The sequence below is a fragment of the Hermetia illucens genome, chromosome 1 (assembly GCF_905115235.1).
Source record: "Hermetia illucens chromosome 1, iHerIll2.2.curated.20191125, whole genome shotgun sequence".
NCBI classification, from domain to species: domain Eukaryota; kingdom Metazoa; phylum Arthropoda; class Insecta; order Diptera; family Stratiomyidae; genus Hermetia; species Hermetia illucens.
Window position 1 is genome coordinate 184,298,941 of NC_051849.1, and position 12,516 is coordinate 184,311,456.

General features: G+C 44.4%; 2 protein-coding genes across 2 annotated transcripts; one reads left to right on the plus strand and one right to left on the minus strand.

Moving 5' to 3' along the window:
- Positions 1 to 691: 691 nt before the first annotated feature.
- LOC119646590 (serine/threonine-protein phosphatase 2A activator-like) lies at positions 692 to 7,185 on the plus strand. Its single transcript, XM_038047083.1, has 6 exons — positions 692 to 850; positions 906 to 1,198; positions 1,260 to 1,602; positions 1,661 to 1,761; positions 6,483 to 6,590; positions 6,653 to 7,185. The coding sequence occupies exons 1-6, from the start codon at positions 778 to 780 to the stop codon at positions 6,821 to 6,823; spliced, it is 1,089 nt and encodes a 362-aa protein (XP_037903011.1). The 5' UTR covers positions 692 to 777; the 3' UTR covers positions 6,824 to 7,185.
- A 2,994-nt stretch (positions 7,186 to 10,179) lies between these two features.
- Positions 10,180 to 11,025, minus strand: LOC119658837 (probable NADH dehydrogenase [ubiquinone] 1 alpha subcomplex subunit 12). Its single transcript, XM_038066580.1, has 4 exons — positions 10,819 to 11,025; positions 10,551 to 10,728; positions 10,411 to 10,495; positions 10,180 to 10,353 (listed from the first exon to the last, which is right to left on the minus strand). The coding sequence occupies exons 1-4, from the start codon at positions 10,911 to 10,913 to the stop codon at positions 10,286 to 10,288; spliced, it is 426 nt and encodes a 141-aa protein (XP_037922508.1). The 5' UTR covers positions 10,914 to 11,025; the 3' UTR covers positions 10,180 to 10,285.
- Positions 11,026 to 12,516: the final 1,491 nt, after the last annotated feature.

Genomic DNA, 12,516 nt, shown 5'->3' on the forward strand with positions numbered 1-12,516 from the left:
TATTTCCGCCATATATATTAGAAAACTAAACAAAAATACTTTACGACATCGAGTTATTCAAATTTACATGAACAATATTAACGAAATCCAATGGATAATGGTAATAAAGCCACCCCTCATTAGTCCCGAAAAAGTTTTCGAAAACTAGAGTTTGTGTATCATCAATAAATTTCATCGAAAAACAATGAATGCAATGAAAGGACGAAGCCATAGTTCTTCTATTATTTTCTTTTTGTTTTTAACGATATTGGATGCATTTTCTTGGTCAGCTTGCAGTGGGGCCTGTCACCAAAAGAGATCAAGTAGGATTTAGCTTCGAATAACTCCAACTATACTTTATTTATCTCTTTCCCTGATCTCAGATTATGATTTTTGTTTTACTAAGGATAATACAAGGTACGTTACCTTAAATCCTCCTCCTTTCCCAGGGTTTGGGACAGCATGCTATGTAAACAACATTTCGGAGTCATAGTTCTTCTATTATAAATTTGTTTAATTCAAAAACTTCCTGAAGAATTATCCTGTCATCACATTACGCCATTGCAGTTGTTATTCCAGAATATAAACTAAATGTTGTCATCGCACAAACAACATTATTCCGCCTAGCAGCAGAACAACAGAAAGAAAAAATATTTCAAACAGAATAGAAACTCTATTCAGTATCCAATCATCACAATTCAGCTCCCTAGCAAACGTCAAAAGTGGAAAATCAAGAAGAGTCCGTGAAAATATTGCACAACTGTCAAAGTAGTCCCCTTATCCAACGTCAAGATCGCAATGGGAGACGATCCAACTGCTTCGGAAGTTGCCGGCGATTCGCGTGAATCCACACCCACCTTTAAAGTTCCAGGTTCGTCCTTTCTTCTTCATTCATCACTGCCTTTCTTACCTGAACATCTTTTCAGAATCCACCGAGCATACTTACGCTGTGCCGACAAAATGTGTCAAGACCGAAGGCGATATGATGGTCTGGATGCGGTCGGAAGCCTATTACGATATTGTTGGCTTTATAAATGGCATTAGCCTGGCCATACAGGGAAAGAAACTCACTGACGACTGTCCTATGTCGGCTACAATGAGAAACCTACTCGAAGTATTCACAAAATTGAATGCTCTCATCGATGCAACCCCGCCAATCGCTCAGCCGCAACGATTTGGAAACAAAGCTTACCGGGACTGGTTTAAGAAGATGCAAGATGTAAGCGTTATTTGAGAAATACCCCAGCTCTTCGCTGACCATCACATCTTATCACTTTCAGAACGCCTTTGACTACCTATGCACCGCCTTGCCGCCCCAATTCAAACGGGCGGTGCCCGAAATTGTGGTCTACTTCACCGAATCCTTCGGGAATGCTACACGCATCGACTACGGCACCGGGCATGAGTTGTCATTCATTATGTTTCTCTGTTGCTTGTTCAAAATTGAAGCCTTAATTGAAAATGATAATGTGGCGTGTGCCTTGAAGTTGTTCAACACATATCTGGTGTTTGTGAGACGCCTACAACTAACGTATCGAATGGAGCCCGCTGGAAGTCACGGTGTTTGGAGTCTCGACGACTACCAGTTTGTACCCTTCATCTGGGGTAGTGCACAATTCGCAGGCAAGGCAAACCAAGCCCAATAAAGTGAATGATTCTAATTAACCGTTTTTTGTTTCAGTTAACAGTCCCATTGATCCTCACAAGTTCCTGGATGAGGAAGTTATTCAACAATATAAGAACCATTACATGTTTATAAGCTGCATCGACTATATTTGCCAGGTAAGTGGGAACTGGTAGAACATCACAAACACAGGTCTGCTGAGAGAGGGTAGAAAGCAAAGCATTCCACCAGGCCCGGAGTTTTCTTAGGGTGGGAATAGAAATTTCTATGAAAAAGAATATTAGGGACCCCGCACAGTTTTCACCTCGGTCTCGAATTTTCTCTTCACGGCTATGCAACAACCTAAAAATTTGAAGTGGTTTCTAAGGAGATCAGTTGAACTTTGGAACACTTAGAAAATGCTAAAAAATGCGAAGGTAGTCCACGCCAATAGTGGAAAGCTTTTTTTTAACAAGGCGACAAAGCGAGATAAATCCTATACGCTGTCCTTAGTACCGTATCGAAGATCGTTAAAATGTTCGGGCTGAAGGTTTTTTTCTTTTTTTGGGAGTAGGGTAGGTGAATGCGTTTACGCGCAGAATGTTGGACTCCCGCAATAGTACGATGTCGGACTACCAACTAAACACCTCCCTGTCATTAGAGAACTAGCCTGGAACCTTGTTCGCAATAAGAAGAAGCCGAACGCGCAACATGATTCCAGCTGCCAGCGCTCTTCAGCATCTCTCTGACAGTGTTGTCTGGAGAGAGCTCCTCTGTGTGTCCGCCACTCCATTGCAGAACACACAATTAGGAGATCGCGTCTTCCCAATCCTGTGCAGATCAGACTGAAAACCTCCATGCGCGCTTAGAAGTTGGGTAAAGAAGTAATTTCACCATGCGTTCGGTTCAACCACGGGTCTAACTTGTCGATGAGCCGCGCAGTTTACCTGCTCCTTGACTCATTTTGCCAAGAGAGTTGCCACTCGGTAAGGGTGCGTTGACGTTCTTCACGGGCAACCAACTCTTTTAAATCTCGCCCTTGCGGCAGTAGATAGCTTTGCGCTTCTTGGCAAAGAGGGCAACGGGGATGACTCCCGCGATCACCATCACGCCACTCGCAAAGCTCCCCCTTCTGCACTTGAGCAAGGCGCTTACGATGCACCTTCTTGTCAAGAGCAACAGCCCATACCTCCCCGCCATAGATCAGAACCGACTGCGTTACTCCCATAAGAAGACGTCTCCTAGTAGATATAGGGCCTCCAACATTTGCCATTAGCCGACTCAAGGCCGCGAATCCAGCTGCAGCCCTGTCCACCGCTGCTCGAAGAAGCTCATCTTCGAGTCGAGCATTAAACCAAGGTATTTAACCGCTGATCGATATGGGGCGCAGGGTCAGGATTCTCCTTCTGGTCAAGATGACTACTTCGGTTTTTTCCAGCGCAAGACATCAATATGCCAAGTTTGCTTTGCGCCTGTTCAATAGGGCGTCGGGCAACAAATGCCGCAACGTCGTCTGCATAACTGACCAGCCGCGACTCTTCGGGGATATCGAGTCTCAGCAGATTATCATAGGAAGTGTTCCAGAGGCCCGGCCCTAGGATGGTTCCCTGTGCTACTTCCGACGTGATTTCCATCCTCGTCTGGCTCTCTAGCGTCTCATAGAATAGGAAGCGGTCTTTCAGATAATCTCCCAATATCCGCAAGAGATAGCTCGGCACGTGGAATGAGTTTTCTAATGTGCCTAGCTTGTCTGTCCATCATTTCTTATATCAAACGTTATGAGGAGCACTATCCGTCGAGATCGGCAGCTGTGTGCCTCTACTCGGTGAACCGCATCTACAACCTCCATAATAACATCCACTGTGGATCTCCCTGCTCTGAACCCGAAATGCCTTAAGGATAAGTCCCCGACAGCGCGGATCGCTTCAGCGAGTCTAATGAGCTTCTCGAGCACTTTCTCGGGCGTGCCAAGCATACACAGCGGTCGGTATGCAGACGGGAGCGCGAGTATGGCCACTTTCCAGCGACAAGGAAAGATGCCCTCCTCCAAGCAAGCGTTGAATGCCTAAAGCAGCAATTTTGGCCGTTGGCGGAACACTAGTTTGTAAACTTCCGCCGGGATGCCATCAGGATCTTGTTTTTCATAGCAAGAACCGCTTCTTCGAGCTCTCTCATTGTGAAAAGGGGTCAATCCTCGCCGCTTTCCGCGCTATTGACATCAACCCGTACAGGATGTCTGGGGAACAATACCCGTACAATGCGGTCCATCTGGTCGGTACTTAGTATGCAGGGCCTCCACAGAGCGCCGATTTTCCGGGTGGCACTTATAGCCAAGTCCCCATGGGTCCTCATTCACCTCGTTGACAAGGTTCTGTCAGCCGCGAGCTTTGCTTTTATTTATAGCGCTGCGAAGTCTCCTTTTTGCTGATCTATACTGTGCCTTTATGGCGCATGCCTCCTCTTTGGCGTGCAAACGTTGTGCCAAACGTCGGAGCGTAGATCGGCAATTTCTGCGCTCCACCAGTAGATAGAAGGCTTGCCGCGGCATGGAAGTCTCATACGCCGTCGTTATCAGGTTCATCACTGAATTTACCACGGTGTCAGCTGCGACGCTACCAACCCCCGGAGCGCCTTCCTGCTCCAGGAGCTTTGACCAACTTCCCGGTGTTCACCCTCGCAACATTATACAGGGGGGGCGTCGCGTTGGTGCTCATCGGCAAGTAGCGTCAACCACTTCGAACGCGATGTACTGATGATCACTTACCAAAAAGTCTTGATTCGCCACCCATCCAGCGATGATGCCAGAGATTCCGCCGCAAAAGTGATGTCAGGAATGCTTCCTTCACAGGCTGGGCGCCGAAAAGTTGGCGTGGATCCGGTATTTAAAACTACGAGCCCGATTCTCGCCGCCATTTCCAAAATCCGTTTCCCTCTGAAGTCTGACTGAGGCATGCCCCATTCAAGGGCCTTGGCATTAAAATCATCGCCTACCAGGATTCGTCCTTCCGTAACTGGTCTGAAGGGTTAACGAACACTAAACACACAGTGATCACAGACAATTTTTCTCTTCAGGCAAAACGGAAATATAAGGTGTTCCCGCAAAATTGCGAGATGGTGTTTGCTTTCCGTAGCTTGGATTACGAGGATCTGGGGTTTTCGAAGTAATCTTGTGCGGGCTATAAAAAGAAGAAGAAGAAGTAGGAATTACCACCCGAAATAATGTCTTCAAGGGGAGTTATTATGAACAAAGCGCGCGCGCAATAGTCGCGTCAGATAGCCAGGCTAGTTTCTTATCAAGAGGAGAATGAACTACAAGATCTAACTGAACATAGTTTACTTGAGTTTAGTTTACTGGGGGAAGCCGCAGCTCCGAGCGCTCAGGCCGTTGTTAGGCCTGCCGGCAAGAGTTCAGATTTTTCCACTCGGCTGCGTGAATCCTTGCAATTTCACCCTTCAGAGAAGACTTGACAGTGGATGGCCGGGTTCCAAAAGCTGGTTCTGCTTTTTCTTGATGATTTAGGATAGCCTCAGGTGCAGCGGTCGGCGTAGTACTCATTGCTCCAGTAATATTTAGGCAATCAAGACTCTGAATCTGCGCTACCAGCTTCCTGCTGTTAGCAAACTTCAGTTTCGGCCACCAGACGGTGCATGCATACATCAAAGTTGATTTTATTATGCATGTATATATCCAGTGTATCCGTTTTGGTGAAAGTCCCCAGGTTGCATTCCTACATCATCAGAACAATCTGCAGGATTTCTGATATTGTTTCTGGATGGTCCACGTTAACTTGAAGTCGAAATGTACTCCTAAATACTTGACTGTTTGTGCCAGTTGTATTTCCGTCTCTGCTAAGTGGGTAGTGGGTATCGTATAGCTGCCCCGCCTGATATTCCTAGTGAACACAACTGGTCCAGTCTTCCTAGCGTTCACCGTGAGTCCACAGTCACATACTGTGAACTCAATACGTTGCGGGGGGCATGTCACTTAATCCGTATGGATGAGGATTATCCAGCCCGAAAAGTCTACAAGAGATGGTAGAAAAAGAAGACGAGGCAGACCCTGCCTGAGATGGAGCCATGGCGTAGTTCAGGACGCCAGATAGCTTTTAGGAATATCGAATTGGTGGACCTCGGCGCAAAACCGGGATGTCTAGAGTTCCTTATTAAGGCAGGCCTAGATCGTATACCGTTTGTTGCGCCGTTGATGATGATGATGATGTTTTTTGTGCAGAATGAACTGCAGTTTCGTCTGGCACTTTTTTATATGAGTTTTAGCTATATCCTTGTATTGACAAAAGTTAACTAACCTTTTGACCAGTTCTAGCATTCTATGTTCACTACAACTAAGAAGACTATACACAGGAGGTGAAATTGCCCAGGGCAGGCCTTGAAGTTTTGCGGGACAAAAAAATATAACTTGCGGTAGGCGGGGATTTTCAGTCAGGATCGCAGTTACATTAGCAGATGCGCAGAATGCACTGTGATCTTGACTAGGTCTCAAACCGGATGATTCATTTTTTATCCCGCATTTTTGACTGGTATCCCCTCCTGTGTATGGTATAGTCTTCTTGATTACAACTTTTGCGCACGGAATCAGATCAAAGTGACACTTGGTTCGTCGTTCAGTTGCCAATATTGTAATGGGGACAAAATTATCGATGATTATCTACATCAAAATCGACTTTTCAAAACTGCTGCAATGAAAAAGACACAATGCTCCCATAGCAACATTGTGACTGACAATCCCCTCACCCACTTTTTCTTCGTATTTCAAAAGATAAACTTGCAGTTCATCGGAGCTTGAGCTTCTTTTTATACCAAAATCTATTTTACCCCATATTCAAAAATTCATCCTTATCTTACTGACAAACAAAAACTCCCTCAATTTTGTCCTCTACAGGTAAAAACTGGTCATTTTGCGGAACATTCGAATCAGTTATGGAGCATAAGTGCGGTTCAATCATGGTCTAAAATTCATGCAGGTCTCGTGAAAATGTACCAAAAAGAGGTAAGATTTGTAATTGTTCTTCTAAAATTACAACCTTCAATCAATAATCTTTTTGTTGACAGATATTAAGTAAATTTCCTGTGGTTCAGCACATACTCTTTGGTTCATTGATGACCTTCAAGCCTGTGAAACCAGGTACCGTCCTCTCATCAGTTCGGCTCGGAATGTTACCAGATATGTCCAAGAAACCAATGCCTACAAAATTGGGCTCAGGAGACATGGGCGCCCATTGAATCACGTAATATATAAATTTATCCGATATTATATATTTTATCGTTATTACGTTCTCGATTTTAACCTTCCACCAAAAAATATTTATTCGGAACTTAATCAGAAAATAAATGAGTGATGTGATTTTATTTTGTACATAGTTTATGGTATGAAATAATATTTGTCGTGATTTATGGTAAATTTAATTCTAGCATCATAAAAGTAAAGTGTTCAAAATTCGTTTGAAAAAATGCCTAAAAACTGGATGTGTTATTCACAAACGAAATCTCCATTGACGAAAAAATCTGGTGCAATCCAGACGTCTCATTTTGTGCGTTTGTGGAATTGATGTGTATGAATCAAATAAAAAATATCATTCTTATAAGTATTTTCGTAGTTTTCGTTTCCGCATCGAGGCTGTTTTGCTCACTTGGTTTGATCACCTTGCAATTGGGCGACTGTTTGAACCCCAAAAAAACAGCATGCGGCATTCATTTCCCCCTTATAGGTGTTGCGGACGGCTGTGTTGTGGGTGGCTTCAGTGTTAACTCTCACCGATTGTCAGAGGGGATTCTGGGTGGTGTTGTTTTTCGAGCTCGGAGCACCATGCCAACGAGATAATGATTCGAGTCTATATTGGCCCCCCTATATGTTCTGACGTTCATCAAGGCTGAGAGGTGGCGGCGTTCGATCAACACGTGGTCAAGTTGGTTGAAAGTGCAGCATCTGAAGCAAATGTTTGCAAATACTTGCTCCCAGAGTCGGCATAAACCCAACTTATTTTTGCTAGCAATAATGGTCTGAGTACCCCGACAATGGGAAAGCACCCCAACCATCAGACACTTATTCTATCACATGAAGATTAAATTGTTCTATTAGCACAACATATATATGATTTAACCTCGTCTTGTATTTGTTTGTTATATCCTTCAACTGGGCAACTGGAGAGCCCTCTTAACACCTTTCCCACTTGGCCGCGAAAATTATCCACTGACTTCTCATTCGTTTTATTTAATTCGAACAGGAAAGGGGATCTTTTCTATCTTCGGCTGATACGACTCATATTATCGCGTGCGTCAGCTCCTAATTCGCTTTCACCTTTCGAAGGATATCGGCTTAGGACCTATCTTATTTCTGGAAAATAATTATATGACGGAAGTTCTATTTATCCCCTTGCCGCTTTCTACCGTTAACCTTCATCCATTGTCGCGGGTTTTCGGTTCTTCCCTTGTTGCAGGTGCAACGGCAATTAAGCAATTACCAATTTCCCCTGGTATTTTCGTCTGCTTACTGGGACTCAAAGTACAACACCGCCTCTCGGCTTTCTCGCCTTCGCCTACCTTACCTTCAAGAGTTGTCGCCAGCACTTCCAGCGTGACTTCCACTTAACGCTTCAGAATTTTTCTCCTCCAGTAGTCTAATACTTATTGCCCCTTATTAGAGAATTCTCCCTTTCCCTCCTATTTTTTCCACCCTTTAAAAAAACCCTTGACTGGATCATTGTTTCCACTTGCACAATCATTGCCGACATTTGGAGCAGTTCCGCCTGTCGGCGCAACTGGTGCTCAGAGGTGGCGGTGAGGAAGACGGGGCGGCAACCCTGCCGGCCAAATCAAAACCAAGTTGCCGAGGAGAACCTCCATAGTGGTGGCATCGGGAGACGCTGTACTCACTTTGGTTTGCCGGTCGTGATGCAGTAGGCGAATGCTCCAAAGGCCTAATTACGGCGATGCACGAGGACTCATCTGAAGTGGCAAATTGGTCATGAAACCTCACCAGGAGTATACTGGTCCCATGGGAACCGAGATAGCCCTTGGAATCTCATACTTCGGGTGAACTCCCGTTGTATGTGAGTACAGCTCGGTTATTTGCAGTTGGCCCCCTAGTGGGAGTTTCATGGGGGTTGTTGATTATGCTCAAGCGAGAAGAGACCTTCGGGCCTTGGCGTGGTGTTGCGTTTCAACACGGCTGCCATACTCCTTAGTTCAGTAGAGATTTAGGTAGGTCTTGTATCCATCAGTATGAATGCTAAGCCATGCACTTGGTATAGACTGGTACCGTTGTTGCTTGTCTCAGCGGGGCTCTGATTGTGGTCACAAAATCAACCCGTGTCCGTAGAGGACCGTGGGATTAAGTCTCCACGACAGGTACTTACGTTAAACACCCAAGGGCTTAACTGTCAGCGCAACTAAAGTCGAGGAGGCAATAAAACGAATGAAGTCGGAGAAAGCCACAGCACCTGATGACATCGCATCTATGCTCTGGAAAGCGGATTATTAAGGAAGGAAGAACACCATCTGGCAAGAAAGTACCACTGTTCCAATATGGAAAAAGAAAGATAGTCCAGCAAAATGTTTAAATTACCGTCCGATCCGGTTACTTTCCCATACCATGAAGTTTTTTGAACGCGTTCTTGACAACCGTATTCGCGAAATCGTAGAAATAACCGTGAGTCAAGCCGGATTTGTCAAGAACCGCGAAACTACTGACGCAATACACGCTGCGCGGTTACTCATGAAGAAACACCGTGAGAAGCACCGCCCTCTTTACATTGCCTTTCTGGATCTAGAGAAAGCATTTGACCGTGTATCACACGAACTCATCTGGTACGCTTTATGACAACACTTAGTGCGCTGGGTTTAGTTGCTCTACCACGATCTGAAAAAAAAGTTCGAAGTTTGGCTAGCGTATCAAAATCGCTTCGTGTCTCTGTTGGTGTTCATTAAGGAAGCGCCCTCTCACCACTCCTATTTGTTCTAGTTATGGACACCATCACACAGGACATTCAACGTCCTGCGCCCTATACACTGCCTTATGCAGATAAATAGAATGATCGCCTCATGCAACACGATTTCAGATTGAATTTGAATAAAACTGAATTTTTGACGACCGATCCCCATGAAACAGGCACAATCACTGTCAACATCAGTGACCTCCCCAGAACTGAGCGATTTAAATACCTTCGGTCAACGCTATCAGTCATTGGAGAACTGCGTTATGAAATTGGATGAAGTGGCGTCCCACAACTGGTGTTCTTTATGATCGACATATAAACGAACGTCTCAAATCTAAAATTTACGGTTGTGAGAGTGTTGGCCGACTGTAAAAGACAATGAACGGCGTCTTGCGGTAATGGAGACGAAGATGCTGCGTTGGACTAGTGGCGTGACACGTTTTGATCACATCCGAAATGAGGATATCCGCAATCGATATGGGGTTGCACCGATCGTGGAAAAACTGCGTGAGAGGCGTCTTCGATGGCATGGTCAGTATTTTCTTTCTTCTTCTAACTTGCTGACGAAGGGAATAGTTGCTTCCCGAAATACTGTTTACACATAACTTGCCTTTGAATTCCCATATCCAACATAAAAGTATAGAATTCTACTTCGATCGTTTACATTCTTTATTAGAAATTTGAAACATTTCACTTTGCGAAACACTTTGTCCAGTTAACAAACATTCGACACTAAAAATAAACTAGATTTTCACTTCGATTTCTTCGGATCCCAAGCTTCAATTTTCGGTGGAGTTGTCGAGTAGGGCATATATTGCTCTGAAAGTGAAGATATTCAACTATTTCCTACTCAAAAGTTTAGCTGTAGCAACGTACCTTTGGTGCCGGACAAATTTTCGCTATGATTCGCAATCCACTTGTATTTTGGCCTGTCACCATCTCGAGTTGGAGGCAAGTCGGTCTAGAGATAAACAAATATTGAATCGTTTTTATAAAGCATCATTTGGACAACAAACCTTGTAGTGCATCCATCCGTACCATTCGGCAGGGATCTGGGAACCATCATAATCCATGTTTACGTGGTCAGTGTACTCGACCCATCTATTACGACCGTAGAAGTAATAAGGGTTTTCGTAGTACTTATTCCCGTACTTGTCAGTTCCGACTAGAGTGCCTGTTTTCAAGTCATCAAATCTGAAAAGATTCAAATAAGGTTCCCAGGTCTAGTATTCAAGCGCAATACGATCCGTTTTCCAGCTGTTCAGGTTAGAATTACATAAGTACCTGTATAACTTCATGTAGCTTTTTACAAGTCCTCCATTCTCCCGTATGATACGGAAAACCTTAAAGAACCTGTCCAACCCTAAATATTTCGACATAGTGAAAAGTAGGCTGTTAAATGAGAACGGCACTGAAACTGTCCTCAGTGAAATCCCGACAATCTAGTGTTTTGACGTTCTGACAATTCACCATCTGACAGTTGGAAGATGGAATCGGAGACTGTGCAGAGTTACCATACTTTAGATTTGTTTTGTCTTCAAATATAAACTAACTAACAGTGTATTTTGCGGCTTTAATTTGAAAATTATAAATCCAATATGTCTCATCTACCAGAGTGGTAGCGAAATAATCCTCAAATGTCCATTTCTCGTATAAAAAATTGCCTGGCTTGAGTTACAAGTTGATTGAAAGTGAATTTGTCAGCCAACAGAGCCAGAGAAGTGTAGGTAATTAAAGTAATATAATGAATACAAATTTTTACAGCATCTAGAATACGAATATTCGCCAAAACAGCTTACACACAAATGATAGAAGGCTACAAGTTAAATGTACACTCATATCACTGGTAAAAGTGTATCGAAGGTACTGGGCAAGCGGGCTCCCGGCCGATCGGAAGAGAATACGACCGGAGCTTATTATCATCTCCGAACGCTGTGAAGGGTCATACGCTGATATTCACAGGAGACTGAAGGAAGACTGGGAACTCATTAATTTGGGAGATAATGTAAGTGGCATTAGGCGGTCTTAGAAATGAAAACTTATGTATGTAATCACGTACAAATTCTTGATTCGAATTGGAAAGTCCTTCGGACTGAAAAGGGACATAAGAGCTAGCAGACCGAATATATCTATAGTCTGCAAGGGTTTTCGAAACCTTGGAAAAGAAGTTCAATCTCATCGGACTTCAAGAGGCAGCGAAAAACCTTCTGTACGCCATTATCAGCCTATTATTGAAAGGAGAACTCGAACTACTGGTAGCAGCCTTAGTACGACTAAGCTGGGTTATGTGTAGCAATGTGGGAGATACGGAGTGGAGGCTTGTATTGACAAGGACTGTGGACCTGGTTCAAATCGCACACTGTGTGGATAATCGACACGTTGCAAGCCTCAAAGAAAATCGCAGTCACAAATCAACTTCAACCATTGCAGCAGATGCTGAGGTGGACTCTGGAAGGAAGCAACCGGACTGCGAATATGAGACGACGTGTTCTACTAGAAACATTCATTAAGCTAGACGCCAATGGTGGGACCTGGTACACTTTCAGAAGAAGGAGCTTGGGGTGGACATGACATACGTGAGTACGCTCAGAAAGCGGCTGCTCATAAAAGACAACACAACTACTGGTAGAACAACAAAATCGAAGCCTGCCGCGTCGCATATTTCCGAACAAGAGAAGCTTTATTAATGGCTCAAGGGAAAATTCGGAGGCAACTATCGACAAAATTGAGTTAATGCGGTACTAGTGTCCTCCTTTGACAAAAAGGGCGAACCGAATTTTGTTATAAGCGGGCTAAATCGTCCTTGACTTTGCACAGGTGATGAGATTTCGTCACCTGAGTTCCGCGGTTGTTAAGTAGTGCGAGTAGATTCGCCGAAGGACTGCCAAGAGCAGAGCCCCGCCTAACCAATCCGCCAGTCCGCTCATTCCCTTCTATGTTCCTATGATCCTGCCACCCAGACTGTTCAGCGCATTCCTGTAC

Excerpts from the sequence above, each read along its gene's own strand:
- LOC119646590 (XM_038047083.1), top strand. The coding sequence starts at position 778 with ATGGGAGACGATCCAACTGCTTCGGAAGTTGCCGGCGATTCGCGTGAA. Across the intron at positions 1,199-1,259 it reads GGTTTAAGAAGATGCAAGAT|AACGCCTTTGACTACCTATG; the intron begins GTAAGCGTTATT and ends TATCACTTTCAG. Across the intron at positions 1,762-6,482 it reads GCATCGACTATATTTGCCAG|GTAAAAACTGGTCATTTTGC; the intron begins GTAAGTGGGAAC and ends TGTCCTCTACAG.
- LOC119658837 (XM_038066580.1), bottom strand. The coding sequence starts at position 10,913 with ATGTCGAAATATTTAGGGTTGGACAGGTTCTTTAAGGTTTTCCGTATC. Across the intron at positions 10,729-10,818 it reads AGCTACATGAAGTTATACAG|ATTTGATGACTTGAAAACAG; the intron begins GTACTTATGTAA and ends GAATCTTTTCAG. Across the intron at positions 10,354-10,410 it reads AAATTTGTCCGGCACCAAAG|AGCAATATATGCCCTACTCG; the intron begins GTACGTTGCTAC and ends CTTCACTTTCAG.